We start from the raw sequence: 25,821 nt of genomic DNA, 5'->3' as shown, positions 1-25,821 counted from the left end.
GGGTGTGAAATTGAGTTGAGCAACATCAACTGCATCAACTCCATACTATGTGTACGAACATCACTGCTACCGCTTGGTCAAAGAAATATGAAACAAGGGTCTAGTCCAAGTGTAGGAATTTCCGTGACCTGGAATTATGCTTTGGCTGATTCCTATAAATCAATGAGAGCCAACGCTAGTCCTGGGGTATTCGAGCAAAATGTTTAAAATGAATCTGCAAATCCTAAGTGGCAATGGAAATGTGTCGATACATTACGTAACGAATGGGCTAATTAAGTAATTAGGCATTCAGGTGTAGACAATCCTTGTTTTATCAAACCTGTATAATTTCAGAATGAGATTGCAGCATAATAGACAATGTGATCTATATAAAGATGATTCAACTTGAGTGATAAAGAAGGCGAACAATAAGTATTAATGTTCATTATGGAAAGTTCATTGATCACAAGAACAACGTAAGTAGTTACATTTCTTCTGGGAAGTACCAGTAGTCAGCTTAACTATATATTTTGGATTTTTTCCTAGCATGGCTGAACTAGTTGGAAAGAAAAAAAACATTTATATTAAAAGTGCTATTTGTTGAAGGCTTTCCTTTGATTCTGATAATTGGAACAACAACTCATTTAGTTTTTATTCAGTTCTACAGTTTTAAGACAAAATAATATTTGATGCAATTTCATAGTACCCTATAATTTAATCATATAAGCATAATTCAACAATATCATATTGTCATGTTTGTCCAAGACCTGAAAGGTACTTAAACTTAAATTTATAGCAGTTTCAAGTTAAATTAAAAACAATAATCAAATTTAAACCATGGAAGAAAACATGCCTTTCATTCTCAAACACTGCCATTATTGATTGAAAATTATCACAGCTGTTAAATACAAAATCTTACCTTCTAAAACGGCAGTTTTACATTGATGGGCGATTGTACTGAAATAATTTAACTTTTTCATGCCCTGATTTTAACCCTGCAAATAGACAACTGACAGCATGACAAGTTGAGATTTAATTGACAGGATGATGATTGATGAACGCTGCAGGCAGATCATTTTTAAAAGAACAAAATTGTCAAATAGTCATTTTTGAAATTGGTTTTCAATACAGTAAGCTGTGAAGTCTAACATTTTGCTGTAGATTTGGAAACCAAGGTGAATATATCAGTGTAATTTTCTCAAAAGTCATTCTGCAACAAACTGGTAACATACAATTCTATAATTACTTGTTCAATTTTCTTTCTTCCTGCTCTCCTGACAGAAAAGACCACCTAGAAACACGTGATGCATCTTGAAATGCACTTTATCCTGCCAACATGCAAATATATAGGAATCAATAAACAACCTTTGTTTTTGAAATATTTATTGAATGACACACAAAAAAAACTAGAATACAGACTCACTTTTTATTTCAAGGGAACATCTATTTACAGTATATAACATACCCTTGTCACCCATTTTTGTGAAGTATTAAAAAGTTTTTCAGATTTTATAGTAAGGATGTAGACTGTGTCACATGCCCATTTCATTTATTTTTATTTTTTCTTAAGCATCATTTTAAAATGTGCAGCCTTGAAAATAAAACATACAATGAGTGGCATCATCTTCAAATGTAGAGAATCCCTAGCTGTACAGGGGTCACTAAGTACCCATTTGCAGAAATAGCTAGTTGGATGTTGTGTTCTAGAATGCAGAAAAAGGAATGTCTGAAGAACAAAAACATTTCTATACAGTGCTCTTCAAACATGAATAAATTATTGTACCACCCCCCCTCCCACTCTTCCATCTTTATTACTGCCTCCCCAAATTCTGAACTCAAGAAAATACAGTCCATCTTTTCAGGTGGTTTAAAAAGCCAGATTAAAATATATATTTTTTTAGTTCTACCCAGAAGCCTGTGGATCTTTAGAATTATCTCTGATCTTGACGAGATCTCATCATGTGCTCAGTGTGTAAGCCTTGGCACAGACCTTATATTTTTTTTATTACAGAGAGCATAATTCTTCCAGGATTTTAATAAACATCAACCACTTTAAAACACTACCATAAAGTAATATTGGCAGCTTTTTACATAAACCTACACAACATTTTTTAGAATGGTGTATTTTTTGGCACCTTCTCTGCTTAGAAGCAGCAATGGAAATCAAAAGGCAAACATGTCAGAAAAATCTAATTCCAGCTGCAGTGGTACATCTGGCCTGCTAAAGTGTTTTAAAATGGTTACTCTGGCAAATCAATGTCATCTAATCTCAACCCAAGCTTTTAAAGAGAGCCCAATATAGCAAATGGGGTGTGTATTGATTGCAGTCTGAAGCTGCTTTCTATCCTACAATTATTTGAACAAGAGAGTCTGGGTTATCAATAAACAATAAGCACATTTTAGAAATGGTAATAATCCATGCTGCTGGCAAAACAAAACCCTCAATGCAGCTTTGAACATTGTGTAGTTTCAATGTTTCACATTTGGAGTTTAGGGAGCCATACGTTTTCACCCAGTCACATTCCCAGTAGATTCATACCTCGTCAAGCTCTCTAACGCTAAGGAATGAGAACAGGTCAGGGCTTAACAAAAAATTAGACTGACAAATCAGACATTAAAATGACATGAAAAAGTTACATGAAAAACAAAAACAAACATTGCCCAGAAACATCTACTGCCAGGTTTACCTAATTGTGCAGCAGCTTTATTTTAACACCCCCCCCCACCACCACCAAGACAAAATAAGAGGAGGATGTTATTGGTGCATTAGAAGTATTTTGGAGAGCTAGTTATTTTGTTATGCGTTTTAAACAAATTACAATGGACGGTCTTAAATTTACAAAACAATAATAATCCTATTATAGTAATCACATGAGAATAAATTTTCTGTGATCTAGAAGTTTAGTGTTTTAGTTTGTATTCCCTATACTATACATCTTGGAGAGATTCAGTGTCAAGGACCTCAGCTCAGGAAATTGATTATTTATGAATGAATCTCCCTCTGGCTCCGAGTTCTGTACTGCTTTGCTGGTCAGTATAATGGATGCACATTTGATACGAGTCAGAAACCAACCTCACCCCGAGCCCAATGGTCTTCAGCATTAAAAGCAATATAAAGGAGACAAGAATAATGACATTGGAATCTTCCCAATGATACAGTACTTTACTGAAAATGGAGCAATTATTGTAGCTTTGAAAACCGGAGCTGCAGAATATGGCTTAATTTCAGAACATTTAAAGGAAAAAGTAGGGTGATAATGCACTGGGCGAACACTTTATCCCAAAACATCGGCTTAATAAATTAACCTCAGAACCAAGCCTTTATAACAGAGGTGCAGAAAGCTGCTGTTTTATGACTACTCAACTAATTTTAAATATCTGAGCTCTGGATTTCTAATAGATCACATGCTTTGCTGCAGCCTTGAAAGTGATGTTTATTAGTTGTAATAACTCAGACAAACACGTATCTGGACATTAAAAGTAAAATTGGGTTCCTAGAATACAGAAAACAGTAGAAAACAGCTTTAAGTTTTTGTTTTAATCTGAAGCCATAAAAAGCAACAACGTTTTCACTTAATTCAAACAGATAGCAGTTAGGTTAGGTATGGCATTGCACACTACAAAACCTCAGAAGTGTCAACAAATAAAATGGCTCCATGAGTCCACTTGCCCGTGTTTAGTGCACTGTACCGAGTGCTTTGTTTGGTCTATAAAACCATGACGGAACTAAATCGCTTGTGTGGCTTCCTTCTAACCCCTGAACATATCAGTGTGAAATACTTCATAAAGGCAAGGACTTCAAAATATAATCCTGCTAATGAACAATGTATCGGTAAAAATTAAAGCAGGTTAAACATTAACCCAGATTTTTTTTTTTTTTTTTTTTTTACATTTCGTATACTTAAAAGATAAGACCTATTTATGAGACGTAAATCTATAGGTCATACTTGGTTCTCAATCTCAGAATAATTTCTGTAAAGTTTGTATATACACAAACATCATTAAAATGTTGGAAGAGTACTTTTGTTCTTAAAAAAAAAGAAAAAAGAAAAAGATTGAGTTTCAATATGCATTTACAAGTGAAGACGTTTAGCAGCATCAAAAACAAGAAATGTAATAAAAACTGAAGTGCGGTCTTGTTTGGCACCTTATTCTTTAAAATTATATTTTCAGATTTTTTATTTTGTCTTTTAAACTGGAATCCTGCTCATATGATGATCTTTTAAAATGCTGAATCTTTTCAGATTCCACTTGATCTGAAAAGGACTAGGCATACAACAGAGATTTGATTAATCCGGTTGAATACGGGGAGTTTAAACGGCGCCGATTTAATCCATGAACTTTATTCATTTATCAAGAAGTGTCAAGAATAGTCTCCTGCAAGGGGTTACACTGGTGATTCAGAAAGCAAAAAGTGATGTATTAAAAAAACAAACAAAAAAAGTAATAGGATGACAAAATGTAAAACTGACAAAAATCCAAGTTTCAAAATAAATACTTTTTTTTTTGATAAAAAAAACATTTAATATACTCATCCAAACCACCATGTTTTGCCTTTTTGTTGTCCAGGGTAACTTTTGCTTCTCATTAACCAGCATTCTGAAAATTGACAGTATTCTCTTTAATGGGCATGCAGTCCACAGGAAAACAGTCTCCAAGGTAAGTCTTGTGTTGTGGGGCCACATCCATTCAGTTGTCGGTTGCTGGGTTCAACAGGGTAATAGTAACATCCACTGGAGCTTGGATAGGAGACCAAGTGCTCGGAGCAGCTGACAGCATGTTTTAATTTCCTTTATGCCACATAGTTGTACTGGTTAGGGTTCTCCTTATCACGTTCCATATAGTCCCTGTCAATAAGTGACTCTATTCGCTTCTTCAAGTCAGCTGGCTGGAATAAGGAGGGGGGAAAACACATTGTCAAACACCCTCCTAAAATCCACATCATGACATGCTCTTTATGAAAACAAAATTAACCCTGCATTCTCCTGCTTTATTAATGCTGCTTTGAAACTGATGCCATTTCAGACTCCTATACTACCTTACAGATTGGTATGTAGTACTAGAAATGGAAGAAAAAAAAAAAAAAAATGAAAATAACAAAAACAAAGTTAGACGCATGAAGTGACAGAATATAAGCAGTTAATGCATGGTTTAAACAAGGCAGAGATGTGTAGAATTAAAATGCATTCAAATACTCAGTGAACAATAAACTAAATACTTATATGCACATTACAAGGATGAAAGTGCTGCCAGGAAAGTATTTTTTGATGTCTGAAGTTACAGCAGCTGCTTACTTACCTTGACCGGGAATTTGAGCTGGTTGTACACCTCGGACACCAGCAGGTTGTGGCTTAGAGTCTTCCTCATCTTCATTATTCTGACAATAGCAGCGTCGATCTGGTACTGCCGGTCTTGGAAAACACGCTCTGTAGTGCTGGCCTGCTCCTCCACCTACAGATTATCAATCCCACATGACACCAGCCAATCACAGAGCAGCATTTCCAAACATTCCTCATCTCTTAGTTTGTGTATAAATGTCATCACATTCGTCCAGTTATCTGGATTTAAAACACCAGCGACATTTCATGGGACTAAATGCGAGTAGTGCATGTTTCACAGGATGTACATTTGGTTTTACTAGTTTAATTACGTTAAACCAGCATGTAAACAACACAGATCGACTACTGCAGCTCAGTAACAGCAGATCCTGGACCAAACAAAATGTAGAGGCAGAGAAAGAAGTAACTTAACACACAAGAATCATATCACTTTGTAGCCAAAAAAACTGGTGTATTATGAGAAAAAAAACACACACACATATATATATATATATATATTCTGTAAATGTAAGTATTGAGTTTGTGGTGTGTGGAACCACAGTATAGGAGGGGGTACCGTTTCCTTCATCTGAATCTGGTTGATCTTTATCCGGAAGAGCTTGTGTTTGAAGTCGTCATTGCAGGTGAACTTGTCTCCATCCTCTACGTCCTTGCTCTTGGGGGTCTTGGTGAGGACACGGGCCTTACCACAAGCCAGGGACTGCAGGGTCCGTCGCAACTCGCTGTCCTCTGTGGAAACAATAACCACCCGAAGGGGGACATGGTGTCTATAGCATATTTGTTCACAATTTTATAATGAGTCCAATAGTATCCTAGCCTCAGGGGCTATATGCCTCTCTCTCTTTAAATGAATTGTAGACCTAAAACCTGTTTAGCAGTAGCTATTCATATATTTCTGGTGAGTTCTTCAATAGCCATATCAACAGCTCCATGTTATCAGACCACAGTTTAAGAGAGGGAGTTGTATTTATTTCCACAATGTTTAGTTCCGATTTAGGGATAATCACAAAAAACAATATCCAAAAAATGGGGAGGTTAAAAATCTACTTATACCACAAGGGGGTGATGACTTTCTCCTAGTCACTCCAAAACATTCATAGATAAAATCTTTAGAGCCACACAAGAGGCAGTCATAAACATATCAAATGTGTGCATGAACTGATAATACTTCTGGCTGCAGCAAAACTGCCATCTAATAGTGAAGCTAACAGGGCATCTGCTGAAATTTCAAGGTGTTTTACATGATAAAATTAGTGTAAAGGACTTTTTTTTTTTTTTTTTTTTTTTTTTTTTTTGAAAGCCAAGCCATTCAGTGGAAAAACTAAGTAGACATGGAATTCATTTACAAACCTATTCCTGTTGCCTGCTTAATCTCTTCCAAACTGAACTCCTCGCCTTCATTGAACATGAGTAACACCAGTGTCTGGAATAATGACACTTGTAACTCTTTTTTGCCCTGCAGAGAAGAAAAAACAAAACAAATAGTTGGGTACAACAAGACTAGGTTAGGTTTGCCTTGGAATACCAAGGCCAGTACTTTGGGTGGCATTACTGTACATTATGTAATTAATGCTGCAACAGATCTTACAAATCTACATTTGTTGAAAACATGAATGACACAATACTGAAATAACAAAGACTAACTGCCGGGATGACTATAACTTAAATAGTTTCCTAGAGAAATAGATATATACATAAATGAGTGAGAAATTGTATACCTCCTTGAATTCAGCTTTTAATACACAGTGTCCCAAGGTCGACTGCCATTGAAGCTTCCTTCCACTGTGCTTCCCTAGGTAGAAGGTCTTGAAAATCTCTTGAAGTTTTACCATCTAAAACCAAAAAAGAATCCTAAATTATTCTACAGATTTTTGGCAAAAACAATGATCTGCGAGACAGAACTGCCTCCTGTACATGTCTGCCAGGTTCACACGTCAGGGAGGGAAATGAAAAGAAAACCAAGACAGATGTTTTACTGCTCATTAAAAACAACACACTGGTAAACAACACTGACCTCTGGAGGCAGGTGAACTTCCATAGGCACATACGTTGGCCAGTAGCCCATGGTGAGGATGTTTACCGTCAGTTCAATGTTACCAGGTATGTTTTGACACTGCATATACTGGGGGGGGCAAAAACAAACAAAAAAAAGTGCTTAAAATGTATGAAGTAACTGTAAAGCCCAATCTGAACTTTATATCGCCCAATTTAGGAGTTCCTGCACTGTTCTCCTGTTCGAGACAAGCAGAGACTTGGTCAAGTACCACATTCAGATGCATATGTGAACAGTTCACGTATTTTACCAGGAACAAAGACAAGAATGACAGACATTACAAAGCCTAAAACACATCAGTATTCTAAATAAAAAGTGCTTTAACATGTCAAACACAAATCATTAAGAACATCAAAGCATTCAATAGTCTGAATTAAGCACAGTATGAAGGTTGATATTAAATCACTTATAACATGGTTAAGAGTGGCTAATGACACTTAAGATTTTCATAACAGGATTACCTGTTTAAACTGCACCATTATGTCTTTGGAAAGCTCCATGTCTTTAAACATTCCCTCCAGTTTACTGGTGAATGCAGCTCCACATTCTGACAATGCAAGAAAAAAACATAATAACATTCAAACAGAGAAACAAATATGCCAAATGCTCAACACGAGAAAAAGAATGTTACACTGATATCAACACCAATTCCGGCTCAACAGTGTGGGGGGGCGGGAGCCGCAGCTCAGCTGACCATACTGACCGTGTTTGAGTTTTGACAACATGGACTTCTCAGCATCTACTGAAGCACTCTTCCCCACCAGCAACCTCTTCGCCAGATCCTTCTTATAAAAGGCCTCAAATACATCTTTTCCTATTAATAGAAATATTATATATTTTAATTATCTTTTGATCCTCATTGCTGGGAGTTGCCAAATCTCCCCTCATGCATTTAAAAGTGCTGACGTTTCCCTGAAGAGTACTTTTGTCTGATAATATTACATCCGAGGTTAATGTAAAAGGTTCTGAAAGACTTCATGCTTTTTCACCAAGCTTGGCTTTAAAGAGAACTGCTTATGACAGCTATGATGAATAAGGCAAAACATTTATGTAATTGATTTTCAACATCTTCCACTTAAGACTACATACCTAGATGTTTCCACACAGACCAATTACTGTACTTGCTAGGCTTTAAAGAAATGTAGTTAATGAAAAACAGAGGAAAATAATGGGAGTCGGTGTCAAATCTTGTGTAAAACAAACTGATCTCCCCCCATAATGGATCTAAAATATCCTACATGAAGGACAAATATTTTCCAGGAATTAGTGACGTATGAAAAACTTCTACAAGATACTAGTGAATAGTCTGAATACCTTACCATAAATAAATCTGAAAATTATCATAATTTTGTCCAACATCTTCTCTAGCTCCTCATCTGTGGCCTCTTTGTTTCCAGCTCGCAGCTTCGAATCCACGTATTTAGCTGCAAAATACAAAATTACAGATGATTCCCAATACTGCTACACGAATACCGATTGCAGAATTCATATAATTCCTGAAATACATTCAAATATTTTTGTAATGTGCTGATGAATGCAAATGGATTTTAAAGTACAGGAATCACATTATATATGTACAGGAATTCACTGCGATGAAACCAAAGCCTACCGATGAGTTCGGCTGGTTTGTTGGGCCGCTTGTTAATGAACGTTTCGAATGCTTCCTTCATTGCGTTGACAAACTTCTCATTCTTCAGGAAGCAGATGTCAATGATGTGATCCACCTTGTCCTTGAAATCCAGCAGCTCCTGCACCATGGTCTTATCCTTCTCGGGGTTGATGACTATCGTGCTTCCAAACGCCTTCAGATAGAAACCAAAAAACACAAGTTCACTCACTTTAAAACTAAAAAAGCTGTACTGTTGGATTATACTTTTTTCATTGAATGACACATACGATAAAGGCAGTCTATGGTGATATGAACCTAAAGAATGATTGTTTTCTGCACACATCCAATGCGTCAACAGCTAGAGAGTTGTCCGGTGGGGTTTTCTGCAGCATACCTTAATGTATTCAATCCAGTGCTGAAGGAGAACCTGCACCCCGCCCCTCACACGACTGAAGAGCTGATATAACAGGGAGAGGTCCTGAATTCTGTTCTCATCCAGGAGGTGATTCAAGCCTGGGAGAGACAAGGACCAAGTAAAACACTTCAAAACACATTTAGGAGAAGCTCCTTTCAATCAGGTACGAGTAGGGCCCGACAAATATCGGAGCACCAATATTAACTGTGATATTGGCCTTTTACAGAAATATCTATCGGCACATTCCTCCGATAATGATTTTACATTCTCAAATTATTGGCTAAATATGTTTTTCAAATGATCATAAAATCCTTTGTCAGGCTTCTGACAAAAAATAAACATGTTTATTTGGTTTTACAGTCATTATTTACCTTTGTTTGTAACATGGTTATGGTGTTTTAGTTTTCTACTGGAAGCCTACAGCTTCCAGTGAAACTGAAGAGGTGCATTTTTACTGAAAAGTGAACTATATCACTTTTCAGAATTCCTAATAGCAATTAAAATAAAGAAAAAACGTAAATGTTTGCTTAAAATGTTGACTGGATATGAGGAAGCAAAAACTTTCTCCAAATGACAAGCAAGCTCAGATCACATCAATAAAATCTTAAGAAAATTTGTGAAAACACAATGTTGGAAAAAACTGAAACAATTCACGATATTCACGATAACTATTTCAAATCCTACATTGTGTTTTGGCTGATTCGAATTGCAATACTTTTAAACAGATAAGTTATACTTGAGGGCATTTTTAAATACATACATTTAAAAAAAAAAAAAAAGCAGTACATCCTGCATTTTAAGTATAACTTGTCACTTTGATTGGCAGTATTGAGTAGGATTTGTGAACCTGACAAGTGTAATATAAGCTAGACCAGCACTTAACACTATCATAATTGTTCTAATGTAAAGAAGATGCATATGTTTGTTTATATTTGTCCTTTAATGTCCCTTATATTAATGTATTTAATTCATTTTTGCAATGTTAGATTTGTGGTAATGATGAAAAGTTAACTCTGCTAAGAAAACCTTTTTCAAATGTAAAAACCCTACGTCACAATTTCAGCGATCCATGTTAGAAAATGTGTTTTGCATGCTTCCAAAAAAAAAAAAAGGCAATATCAGTATATATCGGTAATCATGAACTTTTGCTCCCCAATTATCGGCATCGTACCCAAAAAACATTGGGCAGTTACGATACCATTCGATTTTGTAAAGACTTGAACTACCACTACCACAATCCCAAACCACAAACCACAAACCACTACCACAATTTTACAAGCTTGTAAACTTTTATAATTTATGAAGTGGAAAATCAATATTTAACTTTTTAGTTCAATGCTGTACATAACATCACAAGGATCAAATTACTGTAGAATGGAAATTAGATGCATTCTCAGATTCCCCCCAGCCTCTCTTACAAAATGTTTATAACACCTATAAATACATACTAGGACAAGGGGTTGTTTACCTTTCTGAAGAGTGGCTGTTAGATGTTCACCTAATAGCTGCTTTTCCACAGTGGCTATAAGGGGTTTTCTAAAAAAATAAATAGAACAGAACATTTGATACACAGCAATGAGACCAAGAATCACACAGCAACTATCTTCCAATTGTGCCCTCTTAAAAGAAATACATCTTGCTCCAGGTGTAGATCTCAAAGAACAAACAAAATAGGAAAACAGCAGCCTCAGCTACAAGCCAATTTTCTTTCTTTGTCCTGCTTTTTTCAGTTTAGATGAACCCAGACAGATAATTGCCTATGGATTTCAGATTATATACTACCCTAGAAATTATAGATTTATGGAGCAAAGAAAGACACAAAACTGTGACCACTTCTAAATGCACATAGAGTCTGTGGTGTATTGAAATGGTGGCAAAACAAATCCAAAACATTTACCTGGCAAAGAACGAAAATGGTAAACAGGCTTACTGTGTGCTTTGATCTAAATATGTAATGACTCGGTCTGCTTCTTCTTCCAAACGCTTATTAACATGATGAAGATACTCTGGAACCTGAAACAGACAAAATTATATTTCTCAAATAGATTCATAATTTAAAAATACATCTAAAATATGGCCATTTTAAAGCTAAACACAAACCAAATGTGCAATTTCACTTCTTTTTAAATACTTTCCCTAATGGGGTGTAAATTACCTCTCGTTCCTGCATCAGCCTCTGTCCTTCTGCAGCATACAGGCGGTTTGTCTCCTCTAAAAAGCGCTGCTCAAAAGAATCTTGATAAATCTGTCATGGAAGAGCAAGTACACACACTGGTTTAAGTATTTTTCTTGTAAAACTTATACAAAAATGACTATAATAACTACAATAATTTCAAATTCATATACTTAAATTACCCAGCCTTAAAAATATTTGTTTTCATCATTCATACACAATGAATGACAAGACACATTTTAAGCTCACTATGCACTTGGGGTCAGTGTTAAATGTGGAATATAAAATATTTGATTTCTTGGAAGATGCCTTTATCCTGCACAACTTACAGGTTACAGGAGCAACAAAAAAATGCAGTAATACAATACAAAATTCAAATTAAAAGTATAATTAAAAAATAATACAAAACCTTATTTTTCAGTAAAGGACAACTGTTTTCCACTAAAGCAAGGCTAGTAATGCAAATTTTTGTGCTAGAATTTGAGAACATTAGTATCCAGTGACTGCCTATGAGTGTTTGTTTCTGGGGTTACAGCATTATTTCATCATGACTTCCAGAATACTTGCCTGCAAATCAGAAAGCATGCTTAGAAGGCTTCTAAGCAAACTCCTGTCGATGGCCTCGCCATTTCTCTCTCTCTCGATAAGCAGCAGGATGCCATCGATTGTCTTATTCTGAACTTTCTGATCACTTATTATGTAGAACCGAAATAATTCCAGACCCATGTCCCTAGAACGAAGGGGAACCGCATTAGAATTCAATGTCATAACTGGACGAAGAAACAATTAAGGAAACATTGGCCATTTTATATATTTGACAAAATATGCAATGATGCATTTTCAGAAACATTGTTTTATTTAATTATTCATAATCTCTATTTTCAATTCCTTTGCTTTTGACATTAGGTTTAGTAGGTAGCCTCATTCAACTATTACAAATGCCATAGAATTCATTCATTAGATATTAACTAAAAACCATCAAAGCTATCTGCTCTATGTAGGTGAAAGTTTCAAAAATGTATTCTCTGAATACAGATAATAAATGCTCACTTATTTGTAATGACAAAAATAAATTTAAGCAACTTACCAGATGGAAGGCAGCATTGAATTTTGTAAAACATAAGTTCGATCCAAAAATAAGAAGATGCTTCTAATCATTATCTGAAAGAAAAAAAAAAAAAAACATTTCATAATTAGACTCATAAGGGTTAAAGAACTGACCAATAAAATAAACCGATTCAACACAATTTGCAAAACACTATCCTGTTAAAAAATATGACTAATCAAATTTTATAGTTTGCAAATATCAAATTAGTCCAGAGAAAACAGTCTCCCTCATTTTTGGAAATAAATACATATAGAATGGACACTTATAATAAAGCTGTTAAATATTATAATGAGTTTAATTCATTCCACTTACCATTTGTCTGCAATGATCCTGCCAGCACTTATCTATCTTCTTCAGGAAAAGGACACTATCTAAAGCATCCGTGCACGACAAGTTAAAGATGGGAACTTTGGTCTGATTATACAGCACTAGAAAAACTGTTCCTATAAAAGCATGTCAACTTGACCAGAGCACAATTTGTAACTACAGGACAGAATAATATACAGTGAGGGAAAAAAGTATTTGATCCCCTGCTGATTTTGTACGTTTGCCCACTGACAAAGAAATTAGTCTATAATTTTAATGGTAGGTGTATTTTAACAGTGAGAGACAGAATAACAACAAAACAATCCAGAAAAACGCATTTCAAAAAAGTTATACATTGATTTGCATGTTAATGAGGGAAATAAGTATTTGATCCCCTATCAATCAGCAAGATTTCTGGCTCCCAGGTGTCTTTTATACAGGTAACGTGCTGAGATTAGGAGCACGCTCTTAGTGCTCCTAATCTCAGCACGTTACCTGTATAAAAGACACCTGGGAGCCAGAAATCTTGCTGATCGGTCTGGGGCTCCATGCAAGATCTCACCTCGTGGAGTTTCAATGATCATGGGAATGATGAGGAATCAGCCCAGAACTACACGGGAGGATCTTGTTAATGATCTCAAGGCAGCTGGGACCATAGTCACCAAGAAAACAATTGGTAACACACTACTCCGTGAAGGACTGAAATCCTGCAGCGCCCGCAAGGTCCCCCTGCTCAAGAAAGCACATGTACAGGCCCGTCTGAAGTTTGCCAATGAACATCTGAATGATTCAGAGGAGAACTGGGTGAAAGTGTTGTGGTCAGATGAGACCAAAATCGAGCTCTTTGGCATCAACTCAACTCGCCGTGTTTGGAGGAGGAGGAATGACCCCAAGAACACCATCCCCACCGTCAAACATGGAGGTGGAAACATTATGCTTTGGGGGTGTTTTTCTGCTAAGGGGACAGGACAACTGCACCGCATCAAAGGGACGATGGACGGGGCCGTGTCCCGTCAAATCTTGGGTGAGAAGCTCCTTCCCTCAGTCAGGGCATTGAAAATGGGTCGTGGATGGGTATTCCAGCATGACAATGACCCAAAACACACAGCCAAGGCAACAAAGGAGTGGCTCAAGAAGAAGCACATTAAGGTCCTGGAGTGGCCTAGCCAGTCTCCAGACCTTAATCCCATAGAAAATCTGTGGAAGGAGCTGAAGGTTCGAGTTGCCAAACGTCAGCCTCGAAACCTTAATGACTTGGAGAGGATCTGCAAAGAGGAGTGGGACAAAATCCCTCCTGAGATGTGTGCAAACCTGGTGGCCAACTACAAGAAACGTCTGACCTCTGTGATTGCCAACAAGGGTTTTGCCACCAAGTACTAAGTCTAAGGTGTCAAATACTTATTTCCCTCATTAACATGCAAATCAATTTATAACTTTTTTGAAATGCGTTTTTCTGGATTTTTTTGTTGTTATTCTGTCTCTCACTGTTAAAATACACCTACCATTAAAATTAGACTGATCATTTCTTTGTCAGTGGGCAAACGTACAAAATCAGCAGGGGATCAAATACTTTTTTCCCTCACTGTATCTGTAAGAGGGATTACCGACAAAATATTCATGACTTAAGAAAGGACACATTATTTCATTTTTTCAAACCACTTAAAACATAATTTAACTTCAATAAATGAAGTAATATTCTGAAATGTACAGAATACAAACCAAGCATCTTACATCATATTTCTGCAGCAGGAAATAGAAAGCAAAGCACATTTTCTGAAACATTTTCCAGAACTACATGGAACAACAGGTACTGCTGGAGAGAGTAGTAATGAAGTGTCCTGCCTTCAACACACATTCAAACAACTAGTAAAGGATATTCTCTGAACTGATGAATCTGTGCCTTTATGTGTTCTTCACACACCACCCTCAACTGCTTATAAAGCTTTGCAGAAATTTTATGGGAACAGAGGTTTTCAACTGCCTACAAGAGAGAAAATTTTAGTTAAATATTACATTAAAATGAGGAAAAGATTATAAATGACGGGCAACTTTTTCCATTCTTTGGCAATGGATATAGATTTATTTTATAAAGCCCCATAAGCAGATATTTTTAAAACTGTGTACTGATATAGTATAATAGCCATTGAAAACAAAACAATTCAAGGCATGGCTTGTATAAACAAGTCATGAATAATACAAAAATAAAATAAACATTCACAGAACACACAGAAACCCTACTGCAAAACATAACACATGGCCTTCAGTAACAAGAAAACATGCAAGGAAATGGAGAGGAAGAAGATGTGCAAGGCTGAGCCTAACCACTTATCAGTCACATACTAGTGACCATCAGGGAGATAAGATTGCACACGATTGCCCAGCTGCAGGCTACATTTTCCAACCGTCTGGGGAAACTGACTAAAACAGTTACACATTTAATAGTCAACACCTGCTGTTGTGCTAGACACTACATTGTCAACCTCTTGAGAATGTTGATTGAATTAACTTCCATACATGCAACAAGTTGGAAACACAAAATGCGTAAGAATAATTAGCAACGCCTTTAACCCCGTCATGTACAATTTTATACCACAATGTTACACTGAAGAGCAAAAAAAAAAAGTGACAAAAAAAATCTTTCTACAGAAGATCACAAATAAATATCTACAACACATATTACTCAGTCAAATGTAAGTATACAGCAGATCACTACTTATGTCAAGTTTTTAAAAGTTAATATTCACAGCCTCCAAATGGACTGATGTAGAAGGTATCAAACAGCCATTTCCTTTAACAGCTGACATTTTAAATCAGTTTGGTCCCACCAGATTTTCACTTGGTACACCAGATCATTGCACATACTACAATTACTGTTAATGTGCAAAAAAATCAAATCAGTAAAACGAAGTTCACTCACACCTGCAGACCGCACTGTGGGAACGATCATTTATCTGAATTGTAAGGAAGAGAGAATTGGGAAAACAATGCGCAATCAGCTCTGAAGAGGGAAAAAAAAAAGAAACACAACAGAAAAAGAAAAAAGACAAAGGATCACATGTGGTTTTCATACCTGATAGAGCTCCTCCAGATTGTATTTGATTGAAGTGCTGTTCTGAATGGCCTGCACTGCCTCTTTCAGCTTCTGCCAGGTCTCGTCAGTGTAGTTCTCTGGCAATTTTGGCTTTTCTGCAAGCACAAAACACAACATTGAGACCTTTGGAAGTGACCTGCACTGAGCTTGTGCCAGTCTCCACAGCTTCAAACATACAGTGAAGGCATCCCTAGGCTCTTTCAGCAGTAAAGACATCAGAAAACATTTGCAGATTGAAATATTCTGCCACTCACAGCAATGCACAAGGCTAATACATGGGCCCATGCAACTATTCAGCATAGGCTTTTATACTTGTCCAGACTAGCCCATAAAACTCAATCTATGTTAGAGGACATTTTTTGGAGGCTGGAAAACATTAGTAATTAAAATTATGCAAAATAAACAAAAAAAATGAATGCCTAACATTAGCCACATCTAAACTTGACAATATACTGATATAAATTATGAGTGTAACTGAGGCAAGACTTACAAAGTGGGAACATTATGACATCAGCTCACCTAATGAGTTTAAAAATGTGATTAAAAAAAATAAATCAAATCAGACAATGCTCTAACAAAGAAGGCAAAATCACCATGCAATGCTTTCTTGTAGTTTATTATACACTATACTGCAACTATATAATATGGCTGCCAATTTAACAGTGAGTGGGGTGAAGAAGATCCCTTTAGCAGTTATTGGCCCATCTGTCAATAATTAGTGTGACACTTAATATGCAGGTGCACTTAATATGTAAAAACATTTGCACACACATTTTATTCTAGTCTCTAAGAACATTTTTAAGAGACGCATTTTCTGATTATTAACATATTGGTAACATTTAACTAAACATACTAATATTTACTTTTACTACAGAACAAACAACAAAACATTTTCAAAATAAGAAATGCAACCAAAACACACAGCTTGCCCTGGACAAACTATGAACATGAAGCTCAACTTATGCAATTCCCTGAACCATGCAACAAATGCATTGCAAATCATCCTTTTAAAAGCCCTACAGAGGCATCAGCCTTGAAGATAATGAAACAGCTCAAAGTACAACCACCCAGTGTGCACTACAGTAAAGGTGTTGGTGTTTGATGGATCAGGTACCTTTGAAGTTCTTAATAACTAGTTTCTTGGCAGCCCCAGGTTTACTGTTTGAGAAGGTAGCGGAGCCGCCGGAGGTTTTCGTCAGTCCATTAGCATGGTGCCCAACCCCAGCGGCCAGAAACACGTTTTTATTCTTGTTAGAAGACGATGCAGATGAAGAAGAGGACTCCTCAGCCATTTTCACATCCAGTCCAAAGAAATCCACTGAGTCCTCGAACCTCAACTTCTTCTGTATGTGGTGTGAGCCGGAGGAGCTGTGCAGGCTCTTAGGAGGAGACGAGGGACTGGAGTCAAAGTCTTCCTTCTCGGAGCTGTTTATTTTTCGCTTTTTGGACGTTGAATGGTGGCTGCTACCGTTATTACCATCAGAAGCTGCTGGTCTAACCTCCTGAGCTGGCGGTGGGGGATTAGGGGAAGATAAACCTGTTGGAAACATGAAAAAAATTACAAAATCAAATAGCCAGTCTATTAATCCTACGAGCTTCTAGGTTTGATGTTGACGCTGCGTATTTCTCTGCACCTCGTCCCTTCTGATTTTTTTTTAACGTTTACGTCTCTTTTTAATTGAAAACAGACAATAAAATGAAACTACAGCTCCACTCTTAGACCCTCTCTCTTTCTTGTTATTGGCAAAAAAAGATGGCTGATTACTACTTCCTCTCGGACGCTCTGGTATACCACGCTGTAATAACACGCTGAAATGCAGACACAGTTATGCTCCCTGCACCTCGGCTTTGTACTAACACTGTGTCAACCACAAGCTGAATATAGCAAGATTGTCAAAAACGACTTATAACCGAGTGCAGACATAGCTTGACCCACCGGAAGTACTTAAGCCTTTCATCGCTGCATCGAAGGAAGAAAGTGGCCGCTTGCAGGGCTAACAGTGATCGCCAGGTGGCGCCATACAGAGACCAAGTTAAATTAAGTTTCCATTAAAGTTTCTACTGGCCTTGAATACGTTATTGGATTTTAATACCAAGGACCCTCTATCTGTTTAGAGCATCATTAGTAGTACAGTTTCACCCAAACGTGAATATATATTGAGTTAGGGTATATTGTCAAAAGTGTAGAATTGAGAACAAGGGCAGTGATGTCCAGACTGTACAATGCGCTAGTTAGAGCTCATCTGGATACTGTGTGCAGTTCTGGGCTCCACACTTCAAGAAAGATATCGCTGCTCTAGAGGCAGTTCAGAGGAGAGCAACCAGACTTATTCCAGGTCTGAAGGGAACGTCCTACTGAGAGACTGAGGGAACAGAGGAGACTGCATGGGGACTTGATTCAAGTCTTCAAAACCATGAAAGGCTTCGACCACATCAAACCAGAGGAGCTTTTCCAGATCAGCAGGGACACACGCACCCGGGACACAAATGGAAATTGGGCTTCAAGGCATTCAAGATGGAAAACAGGAGACACTTCTTCACACAGAGAATCAATCTGAACAAACTCTCCAGCGATGTGGTTGAAGCTGAAAATGTGGGAACATTTAAAATCAGACTGGATAGGATCCTTGGATCACTGTAATTAATGGACACCAAACGAGCACAATAGGTCAAATGACCCCCTCTCGTTTGTAAACTTTCTTATGTTCTTATGAATGCAACTTAAATTTATAAAGAAGGATTTTGTGCAATTTAATGGATAAATACAGCAACTAACATACTATAGAAATGGCACCAGTGGCTGGATTCACTAGGCCATGACTATTTATAATTTGGGCCTATAAACCCAAAGGCCTGCACACAACACTTACATCTTGCTCTTGTCTACAAGTACATATCTGGATAAATTATCAATCTGTATCTATTTCATTCCACTTCACATTTACACTTTACACTTTACGTAACACCTATAAAGAGAAGTTTTCCCTGTCCAGGTTTTATCTATAACCCACACTTATAGATATAATTCTGAAACACTAGTCTGTCTGTCTGTCTGTATGTTGATTGTTGAGTCTGTATGTGCTTCCCCACATTGTTTGGATGGAGAAAGTGAGGAGTCCACATAGACTCCTAGGTCTTTCTCATGCGTTACTTCATCTAGTTCTATTCCTCCCATAGTGTAATTATAGTGGACATTTTTGTTACCTGCATGTAATACCTTGCACACTGAATTTAATCTGCCAGGTGTCAGCCCACAACTGAATATTATCCCTTTGAGTCCATTTGAATAGCCTGTGCTGCCGAGATTGTATCTGCTGAGCCACCTAATTTAGTATCAGCAGCAAATTTGACAAGTTTGCTAACTATCCCAGAGTCCAGATCATTAATATAGATTAGAAAAAGCAAAGGCCCTAATACTGATCCCTGTGGAACTCCACTAACAACCTCACTCCAGTTAGAAGCGACTCCTCTTATCAACACCCTCTGTTTCCTATACATCAACCAGTTCATAATCCATCTACTTACATTACCCTGAATGCCTACAGCTTCCAATTTGAGGATCAGTCTTTAGTGTGGAACCTAATCAAGAGCTTTTTGAAAAGTATATCATATCATATGCTTTATACCTGTCCAGTTTTAAGGCAGTGTATAATTACTCAATAGCTATATACACAATCTACCTACTGCGCCACTGTCCACACACACTACCTCATCTACATGGACTACCTTCTGTGCTGCTGTCCACAAAGACTACCTACTGCACCGCTATACACTCAGCCTATACTGCTGTGTGTCGCACAGGAGATAAGTTCCCTTTTTTCACTCAAGAAGAATGAATAAGTACAGAAACTTCCAAACGCAAGGAGGCATCTTTGAGTGTTATTGTTGTACTTTAATAATTTGAATCTCCAGTCTGAAGAGGAACACATTATCAAACTTGTGCAGGGCTGCCTGGAGGTGAAGCTGGGTTCTTCACATGTTCCGTGGTCAGGTCCATGAAAACCACTGCAGGTTCCTCTCAGTGTTTCTGTTCACTTTGTGTAATTATTCTGTGTGTTTGTATGTGTGTGGAGAGGGAGAGCTGATGTTCTTCACTATTGATGTTCTGAAGTCTCTTGATGACTGTCTGTCTCTCTCTGTATGACTATCTCTTTCAACATTTCGCTGTTCTGAAGATGTCCTGCTCCTTTGAGGTGAGGACCCTGCACTCGTGAGGTGGTGTGAAGACTGGGGATGCTGAGGTGCACAGGGCCTTGCGGTCTTTGATTTGTAGGAATGAAGTGAGGTGTCACCTTCTTCACTAGCAGCCCAGGCCAATCCACACTCTGACACGAGAGTGTAGAAAAGAAGGACAAGGTGGTGCCACCTTCACTGTGACTGAAAAACAGTTGTGTGCGCCACGTACTCTGAAGAAGGGATGCGTCTTCACGTCTTCTGCTTCGCGTTCCCTGGCCCCAAGGTGCCATTCTGGATCTTTCTCCAACAGCTGCATGATTCAAAACAAGAAGGAGCGTGCACTTTCTTTTCCATTAATAGACTTTGTTGAAACATGATGTTAGAGAGAAGACCTCGTAGTTCGAAGTGCAAATGAGCGTGTGTGCCCTGTTCTTGTAAAATTAATTCCACTGCTACACAGTCACTGGGTCTTTCTCCAATTCCATAACATTTCAGTAACAGTGACATCCATTCATTATGGTTGGTAAGCAGGATACCGAGGGACAAACTGAAGGCAAAAACTCGTCACATGAAAAAACAACCCTGGCATACAGACCCCTGTGATGACAGAGACTGCTTCTGTGGACAAGGACTGGGGGAATGGTAATGTGTTGTTAATGATACTTTCAAACATGGAATCTTCGTTGCTACCGTTGAAAGGACGCTATGGGCACAAGGAGAAAGAGGAGAGCGCATTAGAGGGTTACTCCAGACTGACCCGTCGAATTATTCACAATCTGTGCCCAGGAACGCAAAAGCCACACAGACACAAATAGTGTGCAGTGTGCAACCAAGTGGTAAATTGACACCTGAGATGTGACTTATTAAACCAGGTAAATTATAGAATAGAAAGCAAAAATTAAATCGCCAATGTAACCGCAATCCTACCGTGAATCTAACTGGGCGAACCAAGTGTCCTGAAGGAGTTGTGATCGTAATCTGGCAATAAAGGCATGTACTTTTGGCTCTGTGTACACAAGAGAGCGGTATGAAATGAAATACTAACTTGCGTTTCATTTTTTGGAGCTATAAGATTACATTTTCCTTTAGATTGGCATTTATAAGAGGTTTAAAAATGAAGTTGTGTTAAGAATACACACCTTGCCAACCAGCATTTCAAACATGAGGACCCCCAGCTGATTTGTGTATCAGGGTTGGAAAACCTTCTTGATGTTTAGTTGTTTCAGTTAAAAAAAAAAAAAAAAAACGAAATTGCACGGCAGGGATACATAGATAGAGTCAAGATAATAATGTAGTCTCTGGTTTAGTATGTGCTATGTAGTGTACAGGCAGATTGAAAGGCAAGGTAGACCACTTATTAAAGCCCAGTATGTGAATTGTGTGCATTTTGGCTCATGTCTAAGAGAACATTGGTGAGCTTGAACCTGCATATTTACAGCTGTGCTCAATATCCTTGAATATTGTAATGCATTCAAGACTCTAAAACCAAACCACATTTTCTAAAAAAATAGTCTATTGATTAAAACCAGGCCTGGAATACAGAATTTCACACAACTGTTTCTCAGTCTGTAAAGCAAGATGTTGCAGTGTCACAGCTGGGGAGACTAGCTCTGTCCAAGACTGGATTAGTTAGACTCCATGTGAAATCGTGCAGGCGACTGTTCTCTTGCAAGACCTTTACTAAGATTATTTATAAATTGCATAACATTGCAATTCAATATGTCTCCTACAGGGCAGCCAGAATGGGTTTCCGTCTCTCCACATCAAACCGAATCACAGTGCCATCCCTGACCACTTTTTGAAATTGCTATTATGGACACTAGGCTACCTGCTATGACATTGCCTCTGCGGATTTACACTACTCCCAACATAAACACGACTACTGCTTCAACTAACCTACAGACGATCACTGATACTAAACCACATACTACTATGAACATGATATACATATTAATATATTATCCTGCCACGCAGCTGCAGATACTTTACATGCTTTTTTAATTTGGTTCCACTTGGTGTCGCTGTCCGACTCTTAAAATTGCAGGCTTTACCTGTTGTGGAGGTCGCATCTGCTGGTGAGAGTCTTTCATCAGTGTCCTCCTTTACTGATTCCCATCCATCTGTGTGACACCTGCATAAACAGCACCCACACACCTGAGGGCACTCAGGGGTTGACTTCTAATGCTGTTCTAAACAGACTTTTAAACATCAGAAAATAATACATTTCAAAGGGCAGTTTGTTGCAGACTTTTAACCTATATGTAGAGGAGAGTGCTGTTCGGAATAACATCTCCAACTTTCTTCCACCAACTAGGTATTACCAAACAGAGAATCTTTTGTATTACGCAAGGACGCTCTACGTGCCGTTTGCGAACTCTACGGTGAAAGTGCCTGCCGTATTCCGTGCAATACCGTCGTGCTGTGCGGGACTGTCGTAAAGAATCGTAACATTCTATGGGAAGGCAGAAGCGTGGAGATTGAATTAGAAATTATCGGACAGGATTTGCTGGGATCAGTTAACGAAGGAGAATCTGCTAGAGTCGGCCTATCCAGCAGGAGTGACCACTGAGGATGTTTAAAAAGTTGGGTTTGATTTTCTTTGACATTAGCTTCCTGCGTGTGGGGTATATGATGTTTGAAAACGAGGCGTGTATATAGGGAGTGAGTCGTTTCTTCGGTTGCTTTCGAATGCGGAATTTGGATGTACATACTTATAAAACACACGTGTTTAGAAATGACTCCCAAACATTGTGCTCTGGCCCGGGTCTGTTGGATTGAATCTGAATTAATATATTTTACAGTGCATGCTATGAAGTCCCAATGAAAGTAGACCGGCTAAATCATTATGATGACTAATTGTAAAACAGCTAACTGGTTCATTTGAGGTCATACGTTTTATTTGAGCGTTTTCACATTTACCAGGGTTGTCGTGTTTGCATAATGTACATGCGTCAAGAGCTCTGTATCAGATAAGATATGCACATACTACAGCATCCGGCTAGATTGTTCTTGTCAAAGAGACGACGGAAAAGTCAAGCCAGCTGTGTTGTGTGCTGCTCAATATGCATCTCCCCGCCCTAAAATGACATTTTTAAGCAGGAAGTACCTATACTTTAATCTGTTCACACAACATGCCGCCCTCCTTAGTAATGTACACACCGAGGAGGATTCAGACTAGTAACCCAAGCATCGTGTGGTAGCTGTAACTGCTAATATTATAGCAATTTTTAGTACCTCAAGCATCAGATTACATTACTCTCTTGAAAGGTCAGCCAAGGAGAAAGTGTCTTGAATGAAAAATATACATATTTGTTACAGATCTTTCCTTTGTGGTTTCTTTTCAGATTTGATGAGAAGGAAAATGTTTCCAACTGCATTCAGCTGAAGACCTCTGTAATCAAAGGCATCAAGAACCAGCTGCTCGACCAGTTTCCAGACATTGAGTCATGGCTCAATCAAATCATGCCAAAGAAGGATCCTGTCAAAATAGTCCGATGGTAATAATACCATTAATGCCACACTGACTGATAAAAACACAGCCATGAACTCTAGCATTCTTAAGCAGATATTCTAATGTTAATTTAGAGATCAGGGGTTGAGAGACCTACCCTATTAATAGACCAGACAATAGTCAGGAACCCCAATCCTGGCTAACACTAACAATCTGAAATGTAACCTTACTGTTATTGGACGTCTGTCTAATCAGTCTAACCCAATTGTCAGTCCTGTCTGAAATCTAAACTTTCAAGTCCAAAATGAACCTAAAATATAATTGTACAACAGAAATGTCCTTTAGTGTCCCCAATACTGTTTGAAATGAGGACCATTTATTATTACAGTATTGTTTAAAAAAAAAAAAAAAAAAAAAGAGAGAGAAAATGGTTAGGATAACCTGTATTTGCCTTGTACTTATTCCAGTATTTATTTTCTTTCATTTGTCTTTTGAAACTATTTCAGTCATGAACATATTGAAATTCTGACAGTGAACGGAGAGCTGCTGTTTTTCAGACAGAGAGAAGGACCATTCTACCCTACATTGAGACTACTGCATAAATGTAAGAAATGTCTTTCCTTGTTCTAATTTCGTTCAGCCATAGCCAATAAGTCAGTCTGAGAGTATAAACCGCTTGCCATTATTGTGTATACTGGTATTACTTGTTTTTCTAAAGTAGATTTATGTAGCTGTTAGAGCTTTCCAAATTATCTCTCTGTACCACACATAGCTTTTGTCTGCTTTAAGATAAAATATGAGATATACGAAAAGGATAGTAATCAAGATATAGCTTTGTTTTTCTGCTTCTTTCTACCCAAGAAAAAACATAACAACAATCAAATGAATGTGCAATTACTATGTGGGTGTCATTAACTGGAGAATGTGATGTCTGTTTTTCCAGATCCCTTCATTCTTCCACACCAGCAAGTAGATAAAGGGGCCATCAAATTTGTCCTCAGCGGAGCCAATATCATGTGTCCTGGGCTGACGTCTCCAGGGGCCAAACTTTATCCGTCTGATGCAGATACGATAGTTGTATCCTTTCACATTTCTACCAACATCATGGCAAAAGAACAGCAGAGAGAAAGAAAGAGTGATAATTACAGCTCTACAAGTCCAGTGTTATTGCTGCCTCATATGTAGGGGCAAGACATGACTGATCCTTAGAATCACCACAATACACAGAGCTAGGGTTAAAAGAAAGAGAATATTACCAGAAACCGGTTGTTCATCATAAAATTGGTAATTTCCTTAAACGCGGTGTGCAGGCCATCATGGCAGAGGGTAAGCAACTTGCACTCTGTGTCGGGGTGATGAAAATGTCAGCAGAGAACATGTAAGTATTCATGTTCAATGTAATCCAGTTGCTCTTGGTCAGGATTTTATTTGCATTGCCCCCATATCCGCATACTTCACGTGAGCAGCACTGGTAGTCTGTAATTTTTTGTGCAGCTGCCTGTCACCCATTTTGATCACTAGGCAGAATTTGTTTGCTGTCTCAAGTAAGGCAAAGCCACCATTTACTCTTAACCAAGCAAATATTTTTCTCTTGCGTTGTATGGCTCCAGTATATACTGCCGTGTTCTCTTGCTTGAGTTACCACCTACTGATGTGAGTGTCTATTTAATCATTGCAAAATATTGGTGGGGCTGTAGGATTGGGGGTAATGAGATTGTCTAATTAATCTAGTTTGATCAGTCTACCTTCCAAAATATTCCAACATTATTACTCATGTCAGTTTTTCCAGCTATTTACATGTGAACCTGTAATGTAAATAAGATGTTCATCCCTTACACATTTCTCAACAGAGAGAAAGTCAACAAAGGCATAGGGATTGAGAACATCCACTATCTGAATGACGGCCTGTGGCACATGAAGACTTACAAGTGAGAGGCGTGCGTGGATTGTGTTGGATGACATGGGACTGGAGAGGGAAGTTTGTGGACCGCGATGTGCCGTTTGCAAGACTGGACTTGTGTTAATGACTGTATAATAAACTGGTGGGAATTTTATTCGGGTTCATTGAGATGCACAATAAAATAGTATCACATTGGTGTAATACTCTGAAGGTGTCCTCTC

General features: G+C 37.9%; 2 protein-coding genes across 4 annotated transcripts; one reads left to right on the top strand and one right to left on the bottom strand.

The window, feature by feature from the left end:
• Positions 1–1,345: 1,345 nt before the first annotated feature.
• On the bottom strand, positions 1,346–22,397 carry cul4b (cullin 4B). 3 transcript variants are annotated; one of them, XM_066715079.1, is made up of 21 exons: positions 22,301–22,397; positions 17,188–17,610; positions 16,053–16,168; positions 14,860–14,963; positions 12,989–13,058; positions 12,656–12,729; positions 12,136–12,298; positions 11,551–11,640; positions 11,326–11,408; positions 10,864–10,931; positions 9,375–9,493; positions 8,981–9,173; positions 8,691–8,795; positions 8,075–8,185; positions 7,833–7,918; positions 7,333–7,440; positions 7,037–7,150; positions 6,669–6,774; positions 5,875–6,047; positions 5,278–5,430; positions 1,346–4,867 (listed from the first exon to the last, which is right to left on the bottom strand). In XM_066715079.1, the coding sequence occupies exons 2-21, from the start codon at positions 17,363–17,365 to the stop codon at positions 4,772–4,774; spliced, it is 2,310 nt and encodes a 769-aa protein (XP_066571176.1). In that variant the 5' UTR covers positions 17,366–17,610; positions 22,301–22,397; the 3' UTR covers positions 1,346–4,771. The 3 variants fall into 3 exon arrangements, with proteins under 3 accessions (XP_066571176.1, XP_066571175.1, XP_066571177.1); XM_066715078.1 differs by lacking the exon at positions 22,301–22,397 and adding an exon at positions 18,010–18,062; XM_066715080.1 differs by lacking the exons at positions 17,188–17,610; positions 22,301–22,397 and adding an exon at positions 15,900–15,933 and having other exon boundaries at positions 16,053–16,147.
• Positions 22,398–22,673: 276 nt separating this feature from the next.
• On the top strand, positions 22,674–25,801 carry mcts1 (MCTS1 re-initiation and release factor). Its single transcript, XM_066715083.1, has 6 exons — positions 22,674–22,831; positions 23,594–23,746; positions 24,207–24,304; positions 24,644–24,777; positions 25,011–25,078; positions 25,551–25,801. Exons 1-6 carry the CDS (start codon positions 22,821–22,823, stop codon positions 25,630–25,632), a joined length of 546 nt encoding a protein of 181 aa, XP_066571180.1. The 5' UTR covers positions 22,674–22,820; the 3' UTR covers positions 25,633–25,801.
• The last annotated feature ends 20 nt before the right edge of the window (positions 25,802–25,821 follow it).

The sequence above is a fragment of the Amia ocellicauda genome, chromosome 10 (genome assembly GCF_036373705.1).
Source record: "Amia ocellicauda isolate fAmiCal2 chromosome 10, fAmiCal2.hap1, whole genome shotgun sequence".
NCBI lineage: Eukaryota > Metazoa > Chordata > Actinopteri > Amiiformes > Amiidae > Amia > Amia ocellicauda.
This window is presented reverse-complemented; position numbering and strand designations above follow the sequence as displayed.

What these genes read in the sequence shown, in the direction of transcription:
- cul4b (XM_066715078.1), bottom strand. Translation starts at nt 18,031, where the DNA reads ATGAAAGGCTTAAGTACTTCCG. An exon ending in AACAGCCACTCTTCAGAAAG is followed by an intron (nt 9,494 to 10,863) that starts GTAAACAACCCC and finishes TGTCTCTCCCAG; the next exon opens with GCTTGAATCACCTCCTGGAT. An exon ending in TAATGGTGCAGTTTAAACAG is followed by an intron (nt 7,441 to 7,832) that starts GTAATCCTGTTA and finishes TGCCCCCCCCAG; the next exon opens with TATATGCAGTGTCAAAACAT.
- mcts1 (XM_066715083.1), top strand. An exon ending in CCTGTCAAAATAGTCCGATG is followed by an intron (nt 23,747 to 24,206) that starts GTAATAATACCA and finishes AAACTATTTCAG; the next exon opens with TCATGAACATATTGAAATTC. An exon ending in CTGATGCAGATACGATAGTT is followed by an intron (nt 24,778 to 25,010) that starts GTATCCTTTCAC and finishes CGCGGTGTGCAG; the next exon opens with GCCATCATGGCAGAGGGTAA.